The sequence below is a fragment of the Penicillium mononematosum genome (genome assembly GCF_028829835.1).
Source record: "Penicillium mononematosum strain IBT 11891 chromosome Unknown utg000002l:1.0-8112719.0:1.0-8118358.0, whole genome shotgun sequence".
In the NCBI taxonomy this organism is placed as follows: domain Eukaryota; kingdom Fungi; phylum Ascomycota; class Eurotiomycetes; order Eurotiales; family Aspergillaceae; genus Penicillium; species Penicillium mononematosum.
The window spans coordinates 5074972-5101346 of record NW_026643272.1 but is presented as its reverse complement, the minus strand read 5'-3'; the positions used below and the strand labels follow the sequence as shown (position 1 = coordinate 5101346).

General features: G+C 48.7%; 11 protein-coding genes across 11 annotated transcripts; 3 read left to right on the top strand and 8 right to left on the bottom strand.

Annotated features, from left to right (window-relative positions):
- Window positions 1-1402: 1402 nt before the first annotated feature.
- On the bottom strand, window positions 1403-2165 carry N7519_003743 (uncharacterized protein; the record flags this gene model as incomplete). Its single annotated transcript, XM_057290521.1, has 2 exons — window positions 1403-1453; window positions 1518-2165. 2 exons carry the CDS (start codon window positions 2163-2165, stop codon window positions 1403-1405), a joined length of 699 nt encoding a protein of 232 aa, XP_057151723.1.
- Window positions 2166-2685: 520 nt separating this feature from the next.
- N7519_003742 (VOC family protein) lies at window positions 2686-3227 on the top strand (the record flags this gene model as incomplete). Its single annotated transcript, XM_057290520.1, has 3 exons — window positions 2686-2828; window positions 2904-3066; window positions 3132-3227. The coding sequence occupies 3 exons, from the start codon at window positions 2686-2688 to the stop codon at window positions 3225-3227; spliced, it is 402 nt and encodes a 133-aa protein (XP_057151722.1).
- A 225-nt stretch (window positions 3228-3452) lies between these two features.
- Window positions 3453-4711, bottom strand: N7519_003741 (uncharacterized protein; the record flags this gene model as incomplete). The annotated part of the gene is made up of 2 exons (XM_057290519.1): window positions 3453-4517; window positions 4577-4711. The coding sequence occupies 2 exons, from the start codon at window positions 4709-4711 to the stop codon at window positions 3453-3455; spliced, it is 1200 nt and encodes a 399-aa protein (XP_057151721.1).
- Window positions 4712-6748: 2037 nt separating this feature from the next.
- On the top strand, window positions 6749-7697 carry N7519_003740 (nitroreductase family protein; the record flags this gene model as incomplete). The annotated part of the gene is made up of 3 exons (XM_057290518.1): window positions 6749-7222; window positions 7312-7426; window positions 7492-7697. The coding sequence occupies 3 exons, from the start codon at window positions 6749-6751 to the stop codon at window positions 7695-7697; spliced, it is 795 nt and encodes a 264-aa protein (XP_057151720.1).
- A 2990-nt stretch (window positions 7698-10687) lies between these two features.
- Window positions 10688-11605, bottom strand: N7519_003739 (uncharacterized protein; the record flags this gene model as incomplete). Its single annotated transcript, XM_057290517.1, has 3 exons — window positions 10688-10749; window positions 10814-11109; window positions 11274-11605. The coding sequence occupies 3 exons, from the start codon at window positions 11603-11605 to the stop codon at window positions 10688-10690; spliced, it is 690 nt and encodes a 229-aa protein (XP_057151719.1).
- A 366-nt stretch (window positions 11606-11971) lies between these two features.
- N7519_003738 (CCDC47 family protein) lies at window positions 11972-13387 on the bottom strand (the record flags this gene model as incomplete). The annotated part of the gene is made up of 4 exons (XM_057290516.1): window positions 11972-12347; window positions 12408-12776; window positions 12802-13288; window positions 13333-13387. 4 exons carry the CDS (start codon window positions 13385-13387, stop codon window positions 11972-11974), a joined length of 1287 nt encoding a protein of 428 aa, XP_057151718.1.
- A 543-nt stretch (window positions 13388-13930) lies between these two features.
- Window positions 13931-15660, bottom strand: N7519_003737 (MDM34 family protein; the record flags this gene model as incomplete). Its single annotated transcript, XM_057290515.1, has 2 exons — window positions 13931-15266; window positions 15326-15660. 2 exons carry the CDS (start codon window positions 15658-15660, stop codon window positions 13931-13933), a joined length of 1671 nt encoding a protein of 556 aa, XP_057151717.1.
- A 1065-nt stretch (window positions 15661-16725) lies between these two features.
- N7519_003736 (uncharacterized protein) lies at window positions 16726-18779 on the top strand (the record flags this gene model as incomplete). Its single annotated transcript, XM_057290514.1, has 3 exons — window positions 16726-18003; window positions 18074-18270; window positions 18332-18779. 3 exons carry the CDS (start codon window positions 16726-16728, stop codon window positions 18777-18779), a joined length of 1923 nt encoding a protein of 640 aa, XP_057151716.1.
- Window positions 18780-19348: 569 nt separating this feature from the next.
- N7519_003735 (cytochrome P450) lies at window positions 19349-21074 on the bottom strand (the record flags this gene model as incomplete). Its single annotated transcript, XM_057290513.1, has 3 exons — window positions 19349-19517; window positions 19608-19777; window positions 19929-21074. 3 exons carry the CDS (start codon window positions 21072-21074, stop codon window positions 19349-19351), a joined length of 1485 nt encoding a protein of 494 aa, XP_057151715.1.
- A 630-nt stretch (window positions 21075-21704) lies between these two features.
- N7519_003734 (nucleoside transmembrane transporter FUN26) lies at window positions 21705-23165 on the bottom strand (the record flags this gene model as incomplete). Its single annotated transcript, XM_057290512.1, has 2 exons — window positions 21705-22899; window positions 22993-23165. The coding sequence occupies 2 exons, from the start codon at window positions 23163-23165 to the stop codon at window positions 21705-21707; spliced, it is 1368 nt and encodes a 455-aa protein (XP_057151714.1).
- A 516-nt stretch (window positions 23166-23681) lies between these two features.
- On the bottom strand, window positions 23682-26141 carry mdr2 (ATP-binding cassette permease mdr2; the record flags this gene model as incomplete). Its single annotated transcript, XM_057290511.1, has 3 exons — window positions 23682-24176; window positions 24229-24864; window positions 24927-26141. The coding sequence occupies 3 exons, from the start codon at window positions 26139-26141 to the stop codon at window positions 23682-23684; spliced, it is 2346 nt and encodes a 781-aa protein (XP_057151713.1).
- Window positions 26142-26375: the final 234 nt, after the last annotated feature.

Here is a 26375-nt window from a genome sequence, read left to right as displayed (position 1 = left end):
TGTTACGCTGGATGGCGTGGAATTGAGGGAAAAGATGATATTCTCAAGCAACTGATACAAATGAGGGGCAATGTGTTATTTTATCATGTGAATAACTAGCCAACATTAATGGTAACACGGAAGGTTATTCAACCTACCTAAGTACTCAAGTAGTAATGGATCTGCCATTTCTGCAAAGGCACGGCCTTCCTCCCCACGCAGGGGCCCAAGGGCCTTTTTAGCTCCGAGTAAGAAATTAGAGATAAGAATCCCCGAGGTTATTGTTGATTCTTCGAGACATGGGAGTCAAACAGGGCCCAAAACTTTGATAATTAAGACCCGATGATAGAGCCAAAGGGGGAAAGACCCGTGCATGCCAAGCTATAGACAAGGAAGAATTAGAAGAGCACAAAGGGCCTCAGGAATATCTCTCGGATTCGGCTCGTTTAACAGACCTATTTAAACCAAGAACAACTGAGTGCTTTACATTGAAGGCCGTGAGCCTATCATTACCCGGTCACAGAGTATCAGTATGTTATGTTGACGAGGCTATAAGAGAACATATAGAAACTGTTGTAACTACGGCAACTGAGCTATTGGATACATTAAGGGAGAAGAATTTGCTGCATTCGAACTAGCAAAGGAAAGGCCTTTTAGAGGCCAAAAGGGCAAACAAGTGAACAAGCGAGCTCAGTCTGCCTCGAAGATCTGGCATCCACAGAGGATGGGACCATCCCAACAGAAACAGATATTATTTGGTTGAGGGCACAGGAGACAGAACGAGCTTGATTCTCGAAGAACAAATAGAACCCAGTTGGTATATATATAAGAGGCCAGAAATCCAAGGCACGGGTGGCAATCGAGAGGGCCTGTAATAGGTACACCATCAGGAATCACAGGACCTGAGAAGCGAGATTTCTATAGTCTTTCCACGAGACCGACGACCTTAACTCCAGTCGGCCCAAGACTGGGCATCAATATAAGATATCCAGAATAAAGGATCGGGTGCTTCCGAACTAACCCTATAAGATAGGCCCCACGAACTTGTTAATGCAAGTAACTTTTTCGATGTGCAGTGCCAGCTATCAGGATGAACATGGTGATAGATGAGAAACTTCAAGGCTAGATAGGCGTAGGGATTCTGATATCTAGTCAACAGCCAGAATGGATAGTGAGTATAAGGTATATATGTATAACACAGAGTAGTAAAGTAGAAGGAAGATTCATGAGGGATTCATTCTTTTATAGCATGTGGCATATATGGAATTGTTTCCACAAAGGAATAGAATGTGCTAGAATCCTGGGTTAAATTGAAGTAGATAGAAAAGACCAGCTTCTCAGATATCCGCCAAGCCCAAGACAAGAATCGTAAACACCTTGGCATTTGCTTGATTTCTACTTAGAATATTAAAGAGGAACTGAATCAACTAGAACCAAAAACCCAGTCAGATACAATAACAGCGATAGTCGAAACCTGTACAACTGTCAGTCAATCTATATATACCAAGAACCAAGAACCCAAGGACTTGAATACTCACCAATGAAATATCCACTCCAGGCATTACAATGACATCCATAGCAGGTCGATACCCCTGCCTAGAGCCTCTCATCAATGCCAATTTCTCATTATGGTGAATACTCTCCCGGACTTCAGCAACCTTCCTATCTCCATCAACAACATCAAAAAGGGCCAGCGCATTCCCATGCCGTTCAATATGCAAAGTAAGCATTTTCTCATCCCCACGCTTCCCCTGAAAAGCAGCCGCATTCTCAAACGAAAGATCAAAATTCCCAAACGAAGTATTCCCCAGCGTCCATCGCGGAGCGCCAGTAGCTATCGTCGCGGTATCACACCCGGGCAAGCTAACCGACCAACTATTCGTCCACGACCATTTCCGATGTAACTCGAAAAGCGGCAGACCCGAGTCATCGCGGAACTCCCGACACGACCGATCAGTGTATTTGCGACCGGTCACCGTGAACTGTGGCGTTCCATCTTCTTCGGTGATCTTATATGCGAAGGCGGAGTGGGGACTGCCGAATGGTCTGAGTACGAGGGTTGTTTTTGAGCGCGCTATGTATTGGTTGCGGAAGGCGATGTCGCGGTCTGGTGAGCGGAGGGTTTTGCGGGGCTTGGAGGAGTATGACTGTGATAGTCGGGCGTTGGAGTAGGTGGTATAGGACATGATTGTTGCTATGCCGTGTTTATTCACAATACGTGCTGGGATTATGCGGGGTGTCTCTTATACTTCCAGGGTTAGATTGTATGGGTATATCTTGCGCTACTTATCCCTGTTGCGGCATTTGTCCTGTCCAATGCCCGATGATCTCACTGATGGCTGAGCCACATGCCAAGAAGTATACGTGAAGCTATCCCCTCAGGGCTTCAGCGGGGTAAGTGGAATGAGGAACGACTTGTGGCTACATCCGGTCTCGAATGATGCATTTTAATTAATAGGATTCAGCCACTTCTCATCTATCACCAATTGCTCTAGTATGTTGTAGAACTACCAATTCAGTAAAGTACATACATAGAAGTCAACCTTCCAAGGTTGGATGTTATTGAAGTAACAGGCCAGGCTGGACCTCCCCGGGCCCCCATATCTGCTGAGTCATGCTCCACGGCCCCGGGGCCAACGCTGACCTCCGAGGTCCGTTAGGCCTCCTTGAATACCATCACATCTACTCCGTACTGATTATTCGAATATGGCTGGGAAGTTTGCCGTCAAATCCCTAGACCACTTGGTCCTAACAGTCCGCAACATTCCCAAAACCGTGGCATTCTATACAACCTACCTCGGCATGCGGCACGAGATCTTTACATCACCAGCTAACCAATCCATCCAGAGGTAACCCCTCTTTTCTTTTCTTTTTCCTTTTTTTCTTGATCTTAGTGGATGTTCAAAAGACATTGACGATAACAGACATGCCCTCATTTTTGGCTCTCAGAAAATAAACCTCCACCAATCAGGCAAGGAATTCGAACCCAAGGCCCAGGACGTTATGCCAGGAAGTGCCGATTTGTGCTTTTTGACAGACGAGAATGTCGAAAAGGTCCTGGAAGTTTTCCAAGGAGCCAGAGTCGAAGTATGAACTCTCCCTTCTTTTCCCCCCTTCTCGCAAATGGTGCAGATAGAGACTGATCTCTACAGATTCTGGAAGGCGCCAAGGTTGTAGAAAGAACCGGGGCCGTTGGGAAGATTCGCAGTGTATACGTGAGAGATCCTGATGGGAATTTAATTGAGTGAGCCTATTCCCTTCTCTCTTGGAGAAACGAGTTGATTAACCACTGCAGATTGTCGAACTATGCTTGATGAACCCGCCTGGGACCTATAGTCACAGATTTTCTTTCCCCTTTGATCCCATAACTTTTTTATGTTCCTCCTGTAAGGAGATTGGGACAAATTCCGATTATACCACAGTTTTTACGAACAAAATCTCAGATCTTCTTAGGATTGATGCAGGCAACTGGATTAGACCTTGGCCCTCATCTTTGATCCGGTTTTGATTACACGAGCAGAGACCAGAATCAACGCGCCCAGAAGGAAGGCCAACCCGCCCCAGATCTGCGCTCCAATGTAGCCGTCGGCTCTCACAATGAGTGCTCCACCGAGAGGTGGGCCAGTCAGACAGGCAAAGCTCACAATCGTAAAGCCCATACCCATGCGGACTCCGGTTTTGCTTAGGTCGGGCGTAAGACTCGAGAGTGTTGATGGCCAGAGACCCTGCACACCATTGGAGAATATGCCGTAGAGAACGGCAAAGACGTACAGGCCTACCGTGGAATGGACGGCAGCACAGCAAAACATCATCACACTAGCAGCCAGAGTCAGGGGAATGATGGTATTGAGAGGTCCATACTTGAGATCGGCCAAATAGGCAGGGATAAGGCGGCCGACTATTCCTGCTCCATTGGTTACAATAATCAAATTGTCCGAGTCCGAGAACGTTAGGCCGAGAATGTCACGGGCAAATGCACCAATATAATAGAAGGCGAAGTATAACGCCCAGAAATTCAGAAACATACCCAGACAGAAAAGCACATAGGTAGGTTCCTTAAACGCCGACCATTCAATAAAGGCGTCAGCCTTACGCGGGGGTAGTCGAGTTTGGAACAGGAGAATAGCAGGGATGCTTGTCCCGAGCATGACAAACCCCAACACCCTAACCGTCCAACCAAATCCGATCGACGGCAGGAGAGCCTTCACCAAGCCGGGAAGAAGCATACCTCCAGTTCCACTCCCAACCAGACAAAAGGCTAAGGCAAACACCCTCCTCTCCGAGAAGTAGGTAGCGACGAGACTCATCACAGGGCAGAACTGCAGGCCACTACCAAGGCCTGTGCAGATTCCCTGAGCGAGGAAGAGCTGCCAATAGCGCCTCGAGAGGGAAGTCATAAAGACCCCGACAAGCTGCAGAAGCACCCCGGCACAAAAGACTGGGTGAAAGAAGCCCGCGTCTAAGGGCCCGACCGGAGAATGCCCCGACAAAGAAAATGAGGAAGACCTGTACGGACCCGACCCATGAGATAGCTGATGCTGAAACGCCAAGCGTTGATTCGTAGTAAGCCTGGAATACGCCGAAGGTGACGATGTACCCCCCAGGTGTTAAACACCACTAAATGGCCCATCACGGCTTGTGTCCATGCCTTCAGCCCTCCGTCGGGCGGGGGCTCAATGCGGGAAGATTGTCTGTCGTGTGAAGACTCGGGGTCTTCATCATTCTCTGTCATGGTGGGGTGCAGTGCAGTATGAAACCTCCAATGTGGGAGAAGAGTTCAAGTAGGATGATTGGAACTCTTCGTGTCCCAATTCCGGCGTCTTAAATTGGAAATTAATCAATGAATGACTCAAAAGAGTCGGATCCAAGAAGCAATTGCAGCCCGTTCTACCCGCGATACCCGCGATACCCACGGGGGGCTTTTTAAAGAGCGCACTATCGTTGGACGTGATATATATAATACTTCAGGATATATGGAGGGTTCATTAGTCGACACATCCGGGCCACTGCGGAGATCCATCTTACCATCTTACATACCAAGCGTCGGCTGATCGACCGGCTCCATTTTTACCCAATCCGGCTTTTTGGGGCTGCCTATGGTACTTTTGTTCTAGCTTTTCGATCCAACCTTGCATGTGGGCATCTTTCCATGTGTGGACAATTGAGGCTTTACATAATACAATGACATTGAAGTGTTTATATAGATTAGGTTCTAGCCATTGCAGATGAAGCTGAGAGCATTATTGGCCATTTGAACACAGTAGTGGGAATTCCCTTATAGTAAGACTATGCTCCCACCGGGATACCTCGTAGCCAAATGAAGCAATGGCTGGAGGGCCAGTTGACAATACCTAACTATATGAGTTGTGATTGTTGGTATTAGGTGCGCGCATCTATAACCGACATCAACACTGTCTCCATTCGACTCAGCATGTTGTTATATTGGCTGTGTATTGGTTGTGTTTTTGCACTTACACTTGGGAGTTTATTGATTATTCTCTTCTGACTTTGTACATAGTGTAATGTAGACATCTTTTAGACCTATGTTGTACTATAAGACAGATACTAGGTGCTTGGTAGAATCACAAAACTACGGAACTACAAAAACCCACCCTTTTGCCTGACCAATTAGTTAATGCCTAGCATTCTCCATAAAAATTCGGCGGTTGTTACTCCTTACAGGGTCACAGTTTATGCGGAATGTCAATCTCAATATCAATGACGACATCGTGGATCAGCCCTGAGCAGGATAGGGCCGCACCCTCTCTCTGCCCTCTCGCGTAAACAGATGACCCGTATAAAGTATCTGAAAGGGTTGGTTAATCATGATCCCTTGATCCCTACAACTTCCAATAGCACAAATCTCGCCGAATCCCCAAAAATGTTTTGGATTTGCCCAATTCGTCTTCGGGGTATCCTGTTTTGATATGGGACAGTTTTTCGAAATATGAAGTCTTGATGATATGTGTGAAAAGGTTTTATAACAGAATGTTGTTTGTTGTTCGCCCACATAACATAAAGCTTTTGAATTCAATCTTCCCACTATCAAAGTCATGAATCACCATCTACATGACAGGTTCAGGATAACTGTTCCGTGATGGTTCCCCGTTCCCGGGCGGGGCCGGCTAGCTCAGGTACGCGATGCACTTCCATTCTGTCGATTCTACATTCCAATTCTTTTCTTTTCTTTTTTTTTTGGCACGCAATGACGATATTCTATCCGTGGCTTACCATTCATGGTGAAATTTGATACCTTATATGTTTCAAGACGGGTTTCTGAGTGCCGATTTTACCTTGTGTTTTGCAATCTGTGTCTTAGTTATGTATCCATGCTAACTCAAGTGAAGTCTATAGGGATCTTGGAAATAGGACTTGATGCTTTTAATATCATGGTAATTTTGGCGACATTCGAAGAGTAATATAGTTAGTGTAGAGGTACGTGTTTTCCAACTCTTTTGGGCAATGGTAGCCCCATCTTTGCTAGGTAGATAGTTGAATAGCTTCAATTACCCATTTCTTTGATTTACATTTCTTCCTACTATGTTCACTTTCATAAAGTAACTAATTATTTGATAAACCCAGTTGCTGATTGCTGATTAACTACGGAGTAACTGCTGATAAATAGTTAAATCCGTAATTCCGCAATATCACGAAATCGCCTAGACCGGGTACACCCCGGATTAGCAATCGAGTGATAAGCAAGAGCCTGCAGGTCTATATAAACCACAGATCCACAGAAAGAAAACTGTACAATTCACTCGCAACCAAAATGACAACCTACCTCACTCAATCTCCCCTACAAGCCATAACCCGTGCAGCATCCAGAATCAGCCCAGCACGCCTGGTATCCCGCCAAGCCCATCTATACCAAACCCAAACACAACCACTCCGCTCGTTCTCCTCTTCAACCAGCAAACTGGCCCCAACCCCAGCAGCAAACATGTCTAGCGCTTTAATCAATCTCGCTAAGAATAGGCGCACGATCTACAAGCTCGGCAAGGAAAGTCCAGTCCCAGACTCCAAGATCGAAGAGCTTGTCAATGCCGCCATCCTACATGTTCCCAGTTCATTCAATACCCAGTCTACGCGGCTAGTCGTGCTCCTGCACAGTCAGCACGACAGATTGTGGGATATCGCCATTGAGGCTTTCGAGGGTCTTGTTAAGGCGGGTAAGCTTTCGCAGGAGATTTGGGAGAAACAGACATTGCCTAAATTGCTCGGTTTTAAGGGGGCGTATGGGACGGTACGTAGTTTCGCTTTTCCTTTAAAATTCGGTTTCATTTCCTTGAAAGTCGAAGTATCCAGTCCTGTCCATAGCTAATCAATACCCAGATCCTTTTCTATGAAGACCCAGCCCACATCAAACCCATGCAGGAGAAATTTGCTACATACAAGGATAATTTCCTGCCATGGGCGGACCATTCGAATGCTATGCATCAGTACTTCCGTATGTCCATTTTCTTTTCTTTTCCCTTCGTGTGTCACCTCTTTCCTCGTTCTAACGTTTACCAGTCTGGACGGGCCTTGAAGCGCTTGGCTTTGGAGCGAACTTGCAGCACTATAGCCCGCTCATTGACGCTGGTGTTGCAAAGCAATGGGATCTGCCCAGTGATTGGCGGAATGTTGCCCAGTTAGTCTTTGGGAGTCCTGAGGCTGCTGCTGGGGAGAAGGCACAGAAGCCTGTTGAGGAGAGGGTTAGGGTCTTTGGGAAGTTGTAGGGTATATAGATACAGATAAAGCAGGATTAAGAAAGAATTAGTGTATAGATTCTCGTATAGACTGGGTTAAAGCTGCTTGCAAATTAAAATCATCGTCAGTGAAGATCATCACAGTCGTGCCTTCCTGTCACAGTCTCCCCCGGTGGGGCGAGCCCAGTGATTAAGAGCGTAGGTCGAAACCATAGTGAAATGATGCTTATTTAATTCTTCTTTAGTGTGTACCTTGGCTAATAGCTGGTTAAAGAGTTGCTCATCCTCGGATGGGGGGGGGGGTGCTTGAGATCGTCGGACGACATGTTGCGTTTGGTTGCAACGGTTAGGATTGATAATGATGGTTGGAATTGATGTTTATGTTTGGTCCAACAAGGTAGATGGGTGCAGAAAAACTAAGGAGTCTTAGAGGGACTGTCTTTGACGGTCCGAGCCTTCGAACTCGTCAGAGCTTTGGGTGCTTCGAATTCTTTTCTTTTTCTGGATTTGTATATTCTTACCGAGATACACATAACCAGTGTACTTTTTGAATCGAAGGGTACTGCTTTTGACGCGTTATGTGTGACTCGAAAAGTCCCATTTGATTTCTTGGGTTCTACCGTGCAAAGCTGTAGAAGCCCGCCAATCCCGACACAAATACCAAAAGCATTGCCTCACTGGAAACCTCCTTGGTCGATCATGTACTCGACGACTTGGCCAGTTGTCTAACGCAAATCTAGCTAATTCTGATATAACTAGATTCTTCAGGCAGCGGGCGCCAGTCTAGGGGACTTTGAGCTCCCCCCACGTCTTTTAGGGCAAGTGGGACACTGCACGACACCACAATGACCGGTGTATTGGCGTAGCCAGTCCCTCAATTTGAGAGCAGTAAAGCAAGTCTCCACCATTTATGCCCTTAGACCGGGAGAGGAGAACGGCATCCCTCGAACCTAGAAGATGTGGGAGGAGGCAAAGCTGAGGCTCTGGCTACAGAGTCAGATAATGTACCACCTGGAAGTTCTGGGGCTCTTACCATGCTTTGCGCTTTTAACTCAAAGTTAGCGAATGGCAAATTTTCTTTCGTTTCCCATATCACCAAGAGAGGTGGTGTGGTGACCGTCACCCTGCCGTCGATAGTCTTAGTTCTCCGCACCTCGGCTGTGGTGCATAGATCGGCGCCATCCTGTGATATCACGAAAAAAGGGGCCTATATACGACTTAGTATTAGCACTGTATAACATATCTGAGGCTGAGGTATAGAAAGGCAGGTCTCACCGCTTGGGACCGACCTCTTGTGTCATGAGCAACGAAACCACTTCCGTCGTCTCTTGGATAGAGACTTGGGGCTCATGACGATTTATTGATCCTGCTTTGGCCTTGAGGATTATCTTTGCCGGCCCATCTTCCTCCCAAAGAGCCTTACGATCGAAAATAACGTCCAAGTACGAATCGTAATCCGGGGGAGTGTGGTTGGAGTCCGTGCCTAGATGACTTCAGCCTCCATTTCTGCGCCATTGCCCAATTTGGCCTTGATTGGCTTCCGATAGCGGTCCAACCGCTATGTATGGAGAGTTGGTGGCCGCGAGAGACGTAAGGAAGGCTACCAGGCTCATATTAACGGAGTCCTCATTAATCGGCCGTTCCTTTTTGTTGCGTCTTCCTTGAGCAGCGCCCAGATAGTCCTGGCCTGCTCGACCGCCAAGCCAGCCTTGGTTGCAATGAAGCAGCATATCCCAGCAACGATGACAGCACCATCATCAATAGCAAATCGGGAAACTTTTACTGTTGGATTTTGATCCTGAGAAAGATGGAATACTGTCCATCTGCAATGCCATAGACGGTTAGATTTGTCTTGACCGTCTATAGGTGTCTTAATTGGGTCGTAGCGGGCTCGACGAATCTTCGTAAGGAGATCTATAACCGGTTAGCAACTGGCATATAACCGGTAGGCAACGGTACGTGCCTTGTCATCTCTCTTCACTACAGGGGACTGAGGACATTCCTCAAGGTCTCATTCTGCAAGAGGTTCCTCCTCAAACTCAGAGAAGGCAGATGACCATATGCCAATATCGTATTCGGTGATTTTGCCGATTCTGCGAGGTACTTGCCTCGAGATCTTTGCGTCTTCGGTGTACACACTCTTTGATCAAGTTAGATTATGCACACCAAGTCTTCAAAGCAAGGCTAGTAGAAGCCACTTACCCACGGATCCAAGCATCCAAGCAGTGTCTGAAACGCTATAATCAATGGCTATGGTGGGTACCAAGTGCCAAGTAATATAGGATATTGTGTGAAAAAGAAAAGAAGATGATGTTCTCGGACGTGATGGATGGGAAGTGGGAAGCGACTAGTTGAGCAAAGCAGAAAGGAAGTTGTTTATATAGCTTAGGTAGGTACTAAACGATGGTCACGTCAGCTCACTCTCATATTTCATTGATACATATTTTATTTGAATCTTACCATTGCTTTATAACTTGCATTAGAAAAGATAATATTTACTGAAGGGAGGCTAGGAGAAGAGCGAGAGAACTGTCTCTATATTCACGATCTAACCACAGGCATGAAGCTCTCTAAATAGGTTTATGGAGACAAAGGTACAATGGTACAAAGGCATGAAGCCAGAGAGAATCTCAAATTGGCGAAAGAGAGGTTTGACAATCTGCATGTAAGTGGCTTACCCCAGGGCTGTGTCAATGCATCATATTTACCATTTTCATGAGCCTCAGATCTATGCATGCCCAAAGATCAAGGTCACATCAACTGAAATGAGACTAAGCAGTCATTCTATATCCATAGTAGTTCAGCTATTTTAATTCCAGTTCTAACTCAGACATTGTTAGCCTAGAGTTACATTGGCCAGGTACGTATGTCTACAGATTGTCGTCAAGAATAACCTATAAGTTCAATGGAGCCTAGGACTTCTATACACAGGAGTCCCTTGGCTCAAGTATGAATATCAAAAAGAACAATCACCCAGGACAACAGAAAATAGAACATACCTCGAAAGCCACACAAACCATTTATCTCCCAGTACGATACCAATACTCAGACGGATCACCAAGACACTCGCCAACAGTAACAGCTATAAGCGAACGTTAGCCTCAAGCCAATAAATGTACAAAAACACAAAGAAAAGAGAAACCTACGACTCAGCCCTCTCCTCTCAACATTCGCAAGCATATTATCCACCAAGATCTCAACCGTATGCTGATGCGAATCATGCGCCAACACAATGGTTCCACCAGCATCAACCTCCCTCAAGAACTTCTCGAAACTAACCCAATTTGTATCAGGATTATCATTCTCATAGTCCTTCGTGTCAACGCTAGCCCCAATAACATGGTATCCCAGATCGGCCATAGCGCCCAGGACGACGGGCGTATGTCTGAGGAACGGGGACGCATGTAGGTCGGGAAGAAACCAAGGATGCGCATGAAGGTTTCTTCAAGGAGTGTCATTTGCTGTACGATCTCTTCGTATGGGAGGGTATCGAGGGAGGGATGGTTCCATCTGGGTATTTGGTTAGTGTGTGTTGGTATTGGTGCTTGGTCTGGACTGGGGTAGAGAAGGGAAGAGAGGCTAGGTCAGTGGGTGATATCAACGAACGTATGAGACCCCAGCTGGTGTCCTTCTGCCAATGTGCGCTGCACTACGTCGGGTGATGTATGGATGTTTCCTCTGTTATGGCCGTTGAGGAAGAAGGTTGCTCTTGCGCCGTGTTCGGCGAGAGTGTCTAGTATCTGGGGTGTGTAGATGTACGGGCCATCGTCGAAAGTGAGGGCGATTGTGCCTGGGATAGTACAGTGGGTGATTATGGCTCCGACGGGTAGGCTGGTGGTGCTGATGGTATTGGTGTTGATACTGGTTCCTGTGGGAGCGGCCTGGGATAGGGTTATAGCCGAAAGAAGGAAGGGGATTAGGGGGATGAGGAAATGCATTGTGAATGAATGAAGTAGGTCGGAGTATATAAGGATAATTGAAACGACCAGTGATGCTGATTGGAGTGATGGGGTGAGGTAGAGAGGTTGGTGAGGTGTTCGGCTGCAATGCCATCTACGCTGCTTCCTAAGATTCGAATCAGACAGGACGTCGATGATCTGAACATAATTTGCATTGAATATGGCTGAACGTTTGAAGATTTCATCCCCAGTTCTCATGGTAGATATTATATCTTCCACAAATAAATATGAATACATCAAATTAAAAAGGTATCAAAATGGCAGGATAAGACATTCAACCCGCATCCTTCCCACAGAAAGGAGCGAGAAGACAGCATAAGAACCTCCAGAACAAAAGACACCCGTCTAACCCTTCCGCGTGCTCTTCTTCGCCTGACGTCTCTGTCCCTTCTGAGCCTCACGCTCAAGGAACTTGCGCTGCTCGTCGGCGCTTAATCCACGTAAGATTCGCTCACGCTCATCCTTCTTGATCTTTTCGGCAGCAATGCGGCGCTCCTCGGCCTTCTCTTCCTCGTCGACACGGCGCAGCCTCTTGATCTCCTCTTCGCGGACGTTACGGACTTTGCGCATGACTTCGCCACGGAAATGGGCGGAGGCGACCAGCTTGTCGGACAGGCATAGGAACTGGTTGAACAGAGGGAGGGTGGAGGTATAGCCGGACGGGGAGGAGGCGAGGTTAGCGGATAGCTGGATGCGCTTCTTAGGAATGGTCTCGTCAATCCTTAAAACACAATTCGTTAGCAACGGATCTAATTTAAAGGCTCGCACTAGGGCGACTCACTTGGTGGGTCTGTCGATAGGCTGGTCCGTGACGATCAAGTACTCAAAGTCATTACCAGCCTGTTCAATGGCCTGGATCAACTCCGGGGTGAGGAGGGTATCGCTAATCTCAGCGCTCTCGGTCATCACAGTGACCCACGAGGGGAGCTTGGGGCTATCCTTAGAGAAAGTGAGAGAGGCATCGTAGCGGTCGTTGCGGAACTTGCGCATGTGGCTCTTGTGAACAACAGCCCAGATAAAGCCGTCGTAAGTCGAGCTAGGGGCCTTGATGGGAGCAGAATCCTTGGCGAGAACGGGAACCAGGTCCTTCTCCTTACCATCGAAAGCATACGCTAGAGCCTCGTATTTCTCAACGGGGGGGCTCCCAGCTCTCGAAGAAAAAGCTGAAGACATACTCCATAATGAAGGTGATGGGGTTGTATCGCTTAGGCATCTTAAGGTTGACATCGAGGAAGGCAACGTTCTGGCGGCCAGTCGCATACGAGGCGAACTCACAGGCAGACCTCTCTTTTAGCAGCGACTCGGGCTTGGCGAGCTCCAAGGTGATCGCCTCACCGTCCACGGCAGCCGGTCGGGCGATTCCATCAAATCCGACGACGGCAAACTCCTTCTGAAGAGAAGGTCCGTGGGCCTGCGCCCAGTCCCTCGCCCTCTTTCGGTTCTTGCGCGTCCCCCAGAGGTGGAAGAGGACAATTAAGAGGATGACCGGCATGATCATTGCCTCCTGCTTAAAATCGCTCGGGGATGTCCTCTCCCATACCCGGTACCAGGCAGTGTAGGGGACCTGCTTGGCGGCTAGGGTATTGGCTGCTGGGGCGACAGTCGAGTCAGCGACGAGGGAGGCAGGCGACGGGTTGGGAGCTTCCACGAAGTCGGCGAAGTCTACCAGAGTCAGCTCAGCAATTGAAATATATCAATTAACGTACCATCGTCGGGTTTAACCTCCTGAGAGCCAAACACATTCTTGAACATGCCCGCCATATTGGAATCGATTATGACATGATGGGAAAAGAAAGGAGTGGGAACCAAGAGATGGTGGTGCCCGGTGCCCGGTGCGGAGCTAAGTTCATCCCGGGTTTAGCGCTAATCTCCAGCTTTTTTACCCGCATCGGAGATATTTAGGCGACATATTCGATTTATACGATTCATGCGATTCGAAGAACAAAGGAGAAACATTATAATTTAATCCCCCAAATATCCAACCTTCTCTAGGGACCCCCCTAACCTGGCCCCCAAAAAAAAAATACAAAAAAAAAAAACCAATGGCTAATGAGTGTGGTATCATGTGAAAATGAAACCCCCGAACAGAACTCAACGCCAGCTGTACCATGACAGAACCCAGTTTTGTACAATCCCGCTCCAAAGAAATACCAGTTTAGCCCAAAATTGAGGAAGAACAGAAAAAGAACCAAGAAACCGTAAGAAATAAAAAAACAGAAAAGAAAAGAAAAGAACGGAAAAGGAAATCGTAACGGTCATGCTCGAGGGTTGCTCAAGTAGAAAGAGATGTATGGAGGTGAGAGCTCAGTGGCCATACGCCGGAGGAGGACTGTCTTCGTGCTGGCGGCTCCAGAAGCCACTGCATGCATTTGTCATAAGTTTGTCCTCACGCATACGACGAGCTATTTCACCGGCGAGTCTGTCGACCAGGACGGGATCGACGTTGGCGTTCTCATCCTTAGAGAACGGAAGAATAGTCGCAGGCAACGGGGTCCGCTGGTTGCTAGACGGTCCCGCCTCAGCCCTCTCCTGGGGATAACCACGCATAGTAGCACGAGGGGTGGCGTCCACATCCTCTGCTTTGGGTCCACGGATAGTCTCATGGGAGTATGACAAGTCCCCATCCCGACGAGTGGGGCGGGAGAAGCTCGGCAAATGCCTTTCGGGGATAATAGGTAGGTGGGAGTCGACTTCGGGTGACAGAGGTGGTGTGACTGGGTCATCTGATGGCTCATTTACAATAGGCAGAGGCGCGGAGGCGATAGAGGGGGGTCTGGACGACTCGGTCATAACACTCTCATCGCTAACACTCATAGCGTCATCGGTTGTCTTAGGGCGGCGCAGATCCACAACACGCTTCTTACGTTTCCGAGCGTGGGCTTTGGAATGACGTCCAGCGCCTAGACTCAGACCATAGGTGCTAGTGCTAAATGAATGGCTAGACATGGAGGGTCGACTTTGCATGGAGGCATTGCTGGCAGTTTCGTGAAGGGAAGACATGCTTCCCATTTGGGACTGCTCTCGCGAAAGAGTCGGGCTTAGTGGTGAGATCACGCTCGAAGGGAATTCGCTGGTATCGGTTGGAGAGGTCCATGCTCGGTACACTACTTCCTGGATCGACGGAGTGAACAAGGACAGAGTACGTTGCGAATCTGTCAGAGCGGCCAGGCGAAGGAGATTCTTTTGCGAGAAGAGGGAGTGGGTCTCGACCGATGAATCTAAAGAGAGCGACGCAATTTCGGATTCATTTAACGCATTTCCGAGGGAGTCGACGGGATCCTGTGGCGGGCTAGCCAGAGGATCTTGGCCGGGGCCTTCGCTTGACTTGGCTGTGTTATCGGTCTCGTCGTTCATTTCCTCCCCGTGCGATATTCTGGAACCCACAAGCGGAGCGACAGTCGATGAATGATGGCTGGGAGTTCGTCCATAAACAATATCCGAAGCTGAGCTTCGATCTCTTTTTTGCAGGAAGTCGCGCACGAACGGGATAGAATCGAAGGTCGACGAAACCTTAAGCGACTCAAGCGGATCATTACGGAACACGACTGTGATTCCTTTTTGTTTTGAGAAAACTAGTATAACGAATCCAGAGAGTTTAAAATCGGAGAGGGTGATTTGCAGAGGTATAGTGAGCGGAGTACTAGAATCGCGTATTAGCAAATATATATCTAAAGGAGAGAAGTGAGACTGAAGACGTACGCGGCAGCAAGAGGTACTGGCGAGCCGAAAGTTGGTCGTGTGAGGAGGAAGGTATTGAGCGGATTTGCCTGAACCCGGGTCTTCAAGGTGAGAAAAGCGTCGCCAGTGTATGACATCTTAAAGATGCCGCGAAAGCGATCCTCGGCCAAGTCACCGATTTCCAAAATTTCGAGTTCGGGGGGAATGGATCCCAAGTTCAACTCGGTGACGTGAATATCGTCGACGATTATTGGGGGTTTTGGTGATTTATTAAGGGCGGCAGTGAGCAGATCTTGGGCGCGAGTGTAAAAACTCGCGTCCGCCATCAAAGGCGACCAGTTGAAGTTGAACGCCATGCCCTGGCATTGAGAAAGGTATTAAAGAGTATTAAAAAAGAGTATTGAAAGGACAGTAGATGAGAGTCTCTAAGAGAGAGGGAGAGAAGAGGCGGGAGGGCAAAAGGGAAAAAAAAGGCAAAAGCGCACATCCGAGGCGCGTGCCCAGGTCGGACTTGGAGTTTTTTACTTTACTTCTCTTCTCTTTTCTTTATTTTAAATACAACATATATATACAAATATATTATTTTACTAGTAACTATCTAGTTTTCTAATTGTATCAATTAATTCTTTTTTTTTCTCTTTCTTTTGTCTGTGTTGTACATTATTTCTTAGATAGTACGTCACAATGTGACTTTGCAGGAACCAATTCCGGTCAGCCCCGGCTTGATGCCCACTATAGATGATATTGGACCATTCACCGTTCAGGGTTATCCGGCTTATATCTAGACTCTTCCTTGGTTATCTCTAACTATTTTGCGAATCTTGCCCTCGAGAAAAAAGGGGGAAACACGGGATATGTGGATGTGCTTCATACGAATAACGTACAGAAACACGGGGGTGCAGATCTTCAACGGTCTGAGTCCCACGTTCGTTTCATGTACGATGTAAGGGAAAGACTCCGAAGGTCCAATATCAGAGCAATGGAAGAAAAATAAAAATTGTATCCCTTGTAGGATGTATAAGACCCGACATCTACCGTAGATATACCCCAGGCTTGTGGGATTAGCAGTCTTCCCCCGGACTTGTTGTTACTGGACATATCCCCAAATATTTATCTCCAACGTGGAATTGTATTCTGATTTCTTATGCTTTTAATAGTCAATAAATCAAAGCAACATCAATTAAAATATACAACAGTCCAACAGTCCAACAGTCCAGTCCACCAAAGCAGAATGTTTTTACCGCAGCAACACCGCGCTAAACCCGATTAGGCTAAACGTCAACACCCGTGGACGATCCAGCACTTCGGGCCCAGATTGACTCTCCTGACCTCATTCGGTCGAGCAGAACCATCCTAATCCCACTACCACAGGTATACGAAGCCCCAGGTTAATATACTGGGTGTATAAAACTCCCCCGACAATGTCAACCCGGTCACACTCGCCAGTCTCAAGTCACGCGACACCAATGGAGCCCAAACAATCCAAATCCAAATCAGTGATTCAACGCAGAGTATACGGGAAACGAAGAGCCAATGCCCCCAGAGCGGTATTTGACCAAGGAACCCCTGTCAGGGACACCAGATCCAAAACCCAACGTGTCGACCCCGTGGAAAACCTCCAAGCGAAACTAGCCCAAGCGACAATCCATGACGACTCAACCCCTCAGCCAGACAAACATGCAGAGCCTACAAAGACTGAGAGCGAGCAGCACCAAGAGCTGGCGAAAATCCTCTCTGATGAATCGAGTCCGTCCGCGACAGAGGACACCTCGGACACCTCGGACACCCCGACAACGCCGCAATCTTCTGGTGAATCCACCCCGGCGGAAGCGAAGCCAAAATCGACGCAATGCGAAACGATGGTGGAGGTCAGAATACGCCCAGAGGATTCAGACAGTCTCCCCCCGATTATACCAGATTCCCCAGCTCCGACCTCAGAGTCCACAGGCGAGGACCGAGAAAAGCCAAGTACATCTTCCGACAGAAGGAGAGCGGAAAGAAAGAAGATCCCTGCACCCAGGCGATCGTCTGGAGTCATCCATGACAGCAAAGCTAGCGATTATGTTCGCCCAATTCTGAATGAGGCTTTGTCTCCAATTGCTGCGCAAGGCATTCAGAAGTTCAGCTCATGGGCTTCGCGATCAGCGAACATGTTCGACGTCGCAAAACTCGCAGAGGGATCCTACGGTGAAGTCTACAAACTTCACCTGCGGGAAGAAGCTTGTAGGCCGGTGGTCTCAAAATCAAAACTAGCTAAACTGAAATCGTATGGCGATGGAGTCTTTAAAGTCGTGCCTCTGCGAGCAAAGAGCGGTCCCGGCTCCAAAAAATTCACCGCCATTGACGAGATTGTTTCCGAGGTCAAGATGCTCAAGTATCTAGATCCAATCCCTGGCTTTGCTCGCTTCAGAGAGATCCATGTTGTCCAAGGTCGTTTCCCTGAGTCCTTCCAAAATGCATGGGACCACTACAAGAAGACCAAAGATGACTGCATGAATCCTAATCCGTCCAACAAAAGAGCATATCCCGATACACAGCTATGGGCGATTGTGGAGATGGATGATGCGGGATGTGAACTGGAGAAGTTTGCTTGGTCATCGATCTTCCAGATCTATGATATTTTCTGGGGAGTTGCCATGGCTCTGGCCCGGGCAGAGGAGTATGCTATGTTTGAGCATCGAGATCTTCACTTGGGAAATGTTTGTATACGATCGACGCGGGAAGATGGTTGCATGGATCCCCCCCACAGAGCTCGACGTTGCACGACAGCCATCCTCCAGTGGATTTGGAATCAGCTCCCTCGAGACTACCATTATCGACTACTCACTCTCCCGTGCGGACCTACTCTTGACCGATGATCCCGCCGGTCTCACCGAAGTTGCGTCATCAGATCTGGACAAGAAGCAATTGTTCGATGCTATTGGCCAAGATGAAGACGAGATTATGCAAAGAAACACCTACCGATAGTATGTTTCCCAATGCCTACTTATTTACTTTCTTACACAACTTGCTAACATTGAAAATCAGTATGCGCGCTACGCTCTATACTGGTTGCCCCACAGAAACAGAAAAAGTGGCGGATATCCCTGGCATCTGGGCAGAATACTCCCCACGCACCAACTTGGTCTGGCTACTATTTCTGCTTCAGAGTCTTTTCAAGAACCGCAAACCTGAACCATCGCCTACACAGCCACAGCGAAAAGCTCTTGCGTCTTGCTCGCCCAACAAGATGACACGGAAACCGGAGACGGCCAAAGGGAAAGACCAGAACATTGCCGAGTCCCTCGTCAAGGAGAGGCAGACGAAGGAGGTGCAATCTGGTATTTCGCGGCTCAAGCAAACATTAGATGACAGGCTAAAGGCCGTTCTCGAACTTCTCGACTTGGAGCATGGACATGAAGATATGTGTTGCGCCGCGGATTTGGTGGCCTACGCGATGGACTCGCAATGGCTTGGTGAACAAGACTTTTTCTGACGATTCCTTGGTATACAAAAAGCATTAGCACACGGGGGAGTTACATGGTTTTTGTCATTTGCATGGTTAAGGAGTTATCGTTTATTTACATATTGTGGGCTTGGGGGTTGGCGTTGGAATATAACATGTAATACCTTGGATAGGTCACCAGTATACCGGGCCTTGAATATACACTACCTTCATATTCTACGTTTTTATTTTTTTTACCACCACAAACCGTCTATAGGCTTCCGGCCAAGTTGTTATGCAGAAGAGTATGTATTAGAATATTAGAACTTGTTTTTTTCTATTCTAGCAGAAACGCCTACTTCCAAATCCTTCCAACCTTTTGTACCGGGGTAGTAACCCGCGGATGACTAGATGCATGTATGTACTGAAAACCCCAGGGAGGACGAAGCAAACAGCCCAGCCGTAGCCCCGAGACAAGAAGAAGAAAGAAACGCCATTTCAAAGTTTTTCAACAAACGCTTTTCGGACCCATGCTTTTCCACAGTCGAGACAACGATCTATCCCAACTGGATGTGTAGTAAAAAGGAGATATTGTCAGTTCGTTTCATAAATTCATGCACTTAGAGTGCAGGTCCAGCACCGGCACGGAAGAGCTTAACCATCAGTTCAGGACGGCTCCAGAGTGAGAAGGACTTCTGGTCGGTCCAGTTCAGTGACTGAGGAAGAAGCTCTAGGTCGAAGTTCCACAAGAGCTTGGCGAGCAGGAGACGCATTTCGGCGTTCGCGAGGCTGTAGATGGAATATTAGCAAACACTTCCAGATATGGCTCAGGTGAAAAGACGGATGGAGTGAGCAGGCAGTGATGGAATGGGTGCTTACTGTTGACCAAGACAGTTGCGTGGACCGTAGGAGTAGGGCTGGAAGGCCTCCTTCTTGTCATTGATGTACTCATCAGACTCGTTCAACCAGCGCTCTGGGACGAATGCCTCGGGGTTCTTGAAGTGCGAAGCGGCGTGGAAGGCAGAGTATAGCGAGATGGAGACGGAGACCTGTTTGTATTCAACCATTGTCAGTGTCGAGGTGTGGAATTGGAATTGGAATTGTATTTTGTGTTGAGATGGGGCGGAACTGTCTTCTCTAGAACAAGTTCATGCTCGGATATTTTTCCGCAAACAACACACACCAACATATTGTAATTACCTTTCCAGGGACGTATTGCTCGTTAATCATTGCTCCTCCTTCCGGAACGATGCGTGGAAGCATGGAAGGAATAGGCGGGTAGATGCGCATCGCTTCAGTCAGGACAGCATTCAGGTACGGGAGGTCCACCAGTGTGGACAGCTTGATGTCAGTGTCTTTGTCGAACGCACCGCGAATTTCCCGGACCAAGCGTGTGTACTTGTCACGATAGCGCAGAAGGTAGTATGTCACACCAGAGAGCAGGGCAGCTGTAGTCTCGCTGCCGGCCAGGACGAAGACCGCCGAGTTTGCATCCATCTCCCCGGACGACATGCCCTTCCCGTCCTTGGAATGCTTAAGGATATATGAAGTGAAGTCGGGGCGGGTAGCACCCAGGGTGAGACGACGACGGACCTTCTCAACGCTTAGGTTGAAGCTGGCTTGGCGTTTCTGGAGAAGGTGTTTGGGGACCAGGACACGCACCAAGGGGACGAGGAAAGGGTAGTACCAAAAGACCTTGAGGTAGGCGCTTGCCTTTACAGCATCCAGAATAATTCGAACCCACCAGTGGTATGTGCTGTTTGACAAGCAGCCGAAGGGTTCTCCAAAAGCGAGATCGCCAATGAGGTCGAATGTGGTGAAGTTGAACCAGCAGGTGATATCAATGTTTTGGGACGTGGCGCTCCCCATGAGGCCCTTGAGCTTTTCCATGAACATGTTGGCGTACATCTGGAGGATTTCTTCCTGCTCGCGCAAGGCTTTGTTGGAAAAGGCGTGGGTCAGCAAACGGCGCATCCGAGAGTGGTCATGCTCATTGGCTGTGATTATTGCATTAACACCGTTGGGAGTGGGTGAATACAAGGCCGGATCCTTGACGAAGACTTTTTGGCCCTTCTTGCGGTGACCGTAGATATCCTTCCAGGCGGGTGCGGCGCGGTAAACGAGAGCATTGGGAGCAATACGGACCACGTCTCCGTACTGGTCATGGAGGCGCTTCATGGTCGAGTGCTGCTTACCTTGGATGTCCCACATGAGATGAACCAAAGGAGTGATGGCAGCCAGCTTGGGTCCAGGGTAGCCACTCAGAGGGTGGAAGCAGAGAGTGTGGATGATCCAGCCCACATAGTAAACGCACAGCTGTGAAAATTTGATTGGAATGAGGCACATACTCATTAAATACTTAATCTTATACATCAGTACTCACCAAGGCAAGGAGTCCACTCAGTAAACCCCAGAACGAGGGACAGCTAGGGCATGGCACCGGAAGCCCATAGCCAAGGAATCGAAAATCGTCATGAACAATAACTAGTTACTGTAAGACATACGACCAAAGACATCCAGAGAAGTTCTCCTTACTGAAAGACAACTGTAAAAAACAAATATTAGACGAGGGAACGGTGTGTGGGAAAAGAAGAAGAGAAGAGAAAAGAAGAAGAGAGAGGCGAAGCACCAAGGGAAACCGGAGTGGGCAAACGCCAGATGAGACGATAAGAGATTTACAGTAGAAGTTGATTGGAGACATCAAATGGCGGGAACTGTTTAAGGAGGTCGTTTAGGGCCCCAATTGACTTGTGTGTGTTTAAGAGCGATTGAAAATGCGAAGGCGACAGCCGGCAAACGTCGACTTGGAGTCTCAACTTAGGGCTCCTCAAACGGAAAACAGGGGCTACATTAAAGGACCCAATGTGTCAGCTAACAAAGGAGTACTCACGCGGAGATCAAGTAACGGAAGAATTTTCGTGGCTCATCATTCGTTATATTTGGGTCTATTGGATGAACAAAATAATGTCACCAAAATCAACCACTTGCAACAGAGAAACTCAACAAGCTCCCAGCAGCCAATCCACCAACAAGAACCAGGCTCATGAATCCGCCAGCAGCCGGTCTTTCATCGGCAACAACCCAGTGACTAGCGCCCATCATACAGCTTGTCCCCAGGTACCCATTGGTGGCACCAAAGAAGAACTGTACAAGGAAATAGAAAACGTCACTCTTGACAGCAGCACCTTGACCGTTGATGTTGCAGAGCTGGTACATCGGAATGAAAATAACACGGGCAATAGCCACAATGGCAGCTATCTGAGGATGTTGTCCCAATGACACTCCTGGGATAGCCACACACATTCTCCCGGCCAAATCGCCCAGATTCCAAAGCAAAAATGCGAAGGGAACGAAGACACTAGGATCGTAGATCCGTGAACTGGCAGGGTCGTTGACGGACCTGATCTCAGCCGTATAGACTGGGAACACCATAGAAACCAAAAAGCAGACGAACACAGCGAACGCTAGGAACCGCAGCTTAACGAACAGAGACCAGAGGCTGACAGTCTTGGAATGCTCACGGTCATCCGCGATAGACTCATCATCATCCCTTGCCAACTTTTGTCTCGAAGAAGGTTGCTGTCTCAGAAGATAGAGGAAAGCCAGCAGGGCAATGACCGAAACACCCGTAGACGTAAGAAAATATATAAACGCAGACGTCGACGAACTCGTCTGGGGCATGCTAGGGTCTTGATCTTGACCTTGGTCTCGACCAACGCTATCCTCCTTCGGCGGCACAGCCAGCACAGAGAAGATCTGAACAATGCAAGGCAACACACCGGCAACACCCTGTCCACCCATAATAGCCTGGGTATATTCCTCTCTACCGAACCCGGAGACGTATGCAAAGACGCCATTCTGGTTGATACCAGTGGCCAGACTCGCGGCGCACACCATCACCATCAAGAAACCAAAGTACGCTCGCGGCGAGGAATCGGTCATCACTACTGCTGAGAAGGCCAAAATAGTGAACACAACAGAGTTCAGCAACAGCGAAAACGTTATTCGCCGTGGATAGGAGGCGTTCTTCTGTAGCTTTGCTAGGGCATAAGCGGCTCCGAGGTTGGTGACGGTTGACATGGACTGGATCGACGGTTGGTAGTGTAGTCTTGTCCAGTCATCGGACTGGAACCGGCTGTAGAAATATGGTGCCGCGGCGAGGAACATGTTCCTAGATCGTGCTCCGCATTAGTTTCGGTTGGGTCAACTCACACATGTATGTAGCTTGTTCCTCCGGGTTTGAAGACTGTTGAGTTCCACTTACCAGGCCCACAACATAGACACTCCGAGGAGGAAGAATATGCCATACTGTAATCTTGAAAAGTGAGACTGCTGCTGTCGCTGCGCATATGTTGTCTCATCGGTGTCGTCTGCGGCGGAGTCCTGCAGTCGCTCATACGCCGCCGGACGGGCGATGAGACTACGTATGCGGTTCATGTTTGTCTTTTTCAACCCCCGCTTCTTATGTAAAAGTAAAATATTCTGTAAGAACAAGGGGATTATCTCATATCAAAGAGCTGTAATGCGCCGTTGAGGTTGGCCCGGGGCATATGACTGGTTACTAAGCAAGATATGTCGCCCGGGCGGCCGCGGGATCACCCGCACGGGACTCCGCCTCAGGCGATCTACAAGTTCTCCTGTGAGGGCTCATCTGCGACTGCCATGCCTTGTGTTGTACATTTGGGGTCTGGACGAGGCTGTAGAGCGGTTCCCGGAAAGAACAATAAAACGATAATATTGATATCAAGATTTGTACACAGTAATTGCTGACTTAGTATCTATCGCAAAATCTAACATGCAAAATGTGTGTGGGAGTAGGAGAAGAGAGGACGGTGAGAGGTGAGTGTAGATGAGGGAACATGTATTTCAAGGAGAAAAATCAACAAGAATGAAGAGACATCGTAAGGAGATGGTCGTGTAACGGTAGGGTCAGGAGTAAACGAGGGAGTACGATTACTCCTTCTTCGAAGAGGCTGTCTCCTCTGCCTCTTCTATGTCATCTTCCTCCAGCTCAGGCTCCAACTCCTCCTTCTGGAACTCCCAGAGCTGATCTGTCTCCATAGACTTGACCGGAGGTGGCGTTGTTTCGCCACCACTCATTTGCCATTCCATGAGCTTCGTAAAGGCGCCATCTGGGTGAGAGCTGAGCTCCTCGTAGGAGCCTTGCTCGGCGACCTTGCCGTCGGGGCCAAGGACAATGATGGTGTCGGAGCGCTTGATGGTGGAAAGACGGTGGGCAATGCTGATTGTCGTGTTGTTGCCGCGAAGCAGAGCGGCCAACGCACTGTTGACGAGAGTCTCGGATTCGGCGTCGAGGGCCGAGGTGGCTTCATCCAGAATCAGAATGTCTGGTTCCTTGATAAGGGCACGCGCAATGGCAATGCGCTGCTTCTGACCGCCAGACAACTGAGCCCCACGAGCTCCGACGTGAGTATCGAGTCCATCAGGCTGTACTAGGTTAGCTAGGTTCCCCAAAATAATAGCTGGTCGGCGGACTTACGAAGTCGCTGATGAATTGGCAATTGGCCTTGCGCGCAGCAGCAATAATCTCCGATCGTGTTGCTCGAGGAATGCCGTAGGATATGTTCTCGGCGATTGTTCCAGAGAAGAGCACAGGCTCTTGGGAAACAACGCCAATCTTTCTGCGAAGGGACTTGGCGTTCATGCCCTTGATATCTTTCCCGTTGATCAAGACCCGGCCCTCGGTGGGGTTATAGAACCGGAGCAAAATGGATGCAATGGTAGATTTGCCTCCACCAGATGGTCCAACGATCGCAACGTTAGTTCCTTGAGGAATCTCGAAGTTCAATTCCTGGAAGATCTTCACAGCGGGGCGGGTAGGGTAGCAGAACGTGACATTCTCAAATCGAATGGGTCCACGCGCGGTCTCGACCTTGAGACCCTTGGTTGGGTGAATCGTAGGCTCACGATCTTGCAGCTCAAAGAGTCGACTCGCCGCACCCACACCCTTCATCAGCTCTGAATAGAAGCTGGAGAGACCGAACATGCTGGAGCCTGCATAAGCAGTGTACATTAAAAACGAAGTCAATTCTCCAATGCTGATAGCACCCGATTGAACCATCCCACCGCCGACATAAAGCAGGGTCAAGATGGTCATGTTGCCCATCAAGCCAGTCTAGGAAGAAGTCAGTCAAAATCGCAATAAGAAGCCAGAAAGAATCAAGGCTTTCGACTCACCGAGCTGAAGAAGGTTGCGCTAATCAGAGACTCCTTTTTGCCAAGCTCGAAGATCTTGCGAACTTGTTTGTTGTACCGGTTGACTTCGATAACTTCACCGGCAAACGACTGACTAGTCTTGACGTTGCCCAGGCGCTCTTCCGCGATCTTAGTCAACGATCCCAGGTTCTTTTGCATTTTGCGACTGATATTCCTAATGGCTCGACCGTAAAAGAGAGCGCCGAGACCAATTGGAGGAAGCAACACAAGCAAGATAGTAGACAGCTTTGCACTAGTATAGGCCATCAGACTGAACCCAGCTGCACCGCTAACAGCAGCTCGTAGACCATCGGACAGGTTCTGTGTGATACTCTTGCCAACAATGATAGTGTCGGAGCTAAGGCGCGAGATCAGATCACCAACCCGGTTGGCGTCAAAGAACTCGGCATCCTGCACGAAGGTTTGACGGAAGAGCTTGGAACGTAGCCGGGCAACAATTCGCTCACCAACAATTCGAAGAATAATGATGCGCCCATAGTTTGCACCGGCACCCAGAAGTAGAATTCCACCGAGAGCAGTGTAAAACATGGGCATGCTCAAGCCGAACAGTTCGCCCCCTCCTTCGGTTACGCTCTTGGTCGCAGAGTCCATGATTTTACCAATGGAGAAGGGAACTGCCATTGTGATTGAAGAGGAGATTAGAAGGAAAAAGAAGGCGAAACCAAGGGCCTTGGATTCAGGGCGCGCGATCTTCAAAAGCCGCCAGATTTCGGAGAAACCGGATTTCTTTCCCGATGCGCCGTCCTTGGCCAATCTGGCGCTCATGTTGACCTGCGCTGCCTGCGCTGCTCGCTCAGACAATTCGAAGCCCTTGTCCTCCTCCACTTCTTCTTTTAGTTCTGGAGCTGACCGGGCAGTTGGGACTGTGGAGGATGCGGGTGGTTTCGCTTGGAAAAGTTGAGAAGTTGAACATAAAAGGCGTGCTTGGGAGACAATGCGAGACGTAGAAGGGGTATATTTGAAGCTGTTGTTTTGAAGCAGGAGTGGGTTCGCACCGTCCCGGAGTGTACCCGAGGCGGTTGAATAGAGACGGTTCAACCCATCGTGGTCGGCGGAAGAGACAATAGTCGGTCTCGCTTTAGGAAGTAGGTCGCGAGTAAAGGAGCTATATGGTCTCAAAGCCTGCCGTGGGCTGACACCCAAGGCCAGAGACACAGGCAGCCTGGCACCGCGCATCTCGGAGTCGGATCGGACACCTTGTGATCGAAACGGAATGGAGTTACAATGATGTCACCGAATAAGACGTCGACATGCCATATCTAAACGGAATAAGTTCAAGTTGAGCACATCACATGGCACACATTCAGCTCCTTGGAACGTGCAATGGACTAGGAGCGGATGTGTCTGGAGCTTCGTCCGACGCCCACGGCCATCGGCAAAGCGGTTTTCGGGGCCGATTTTGCCTTAGTC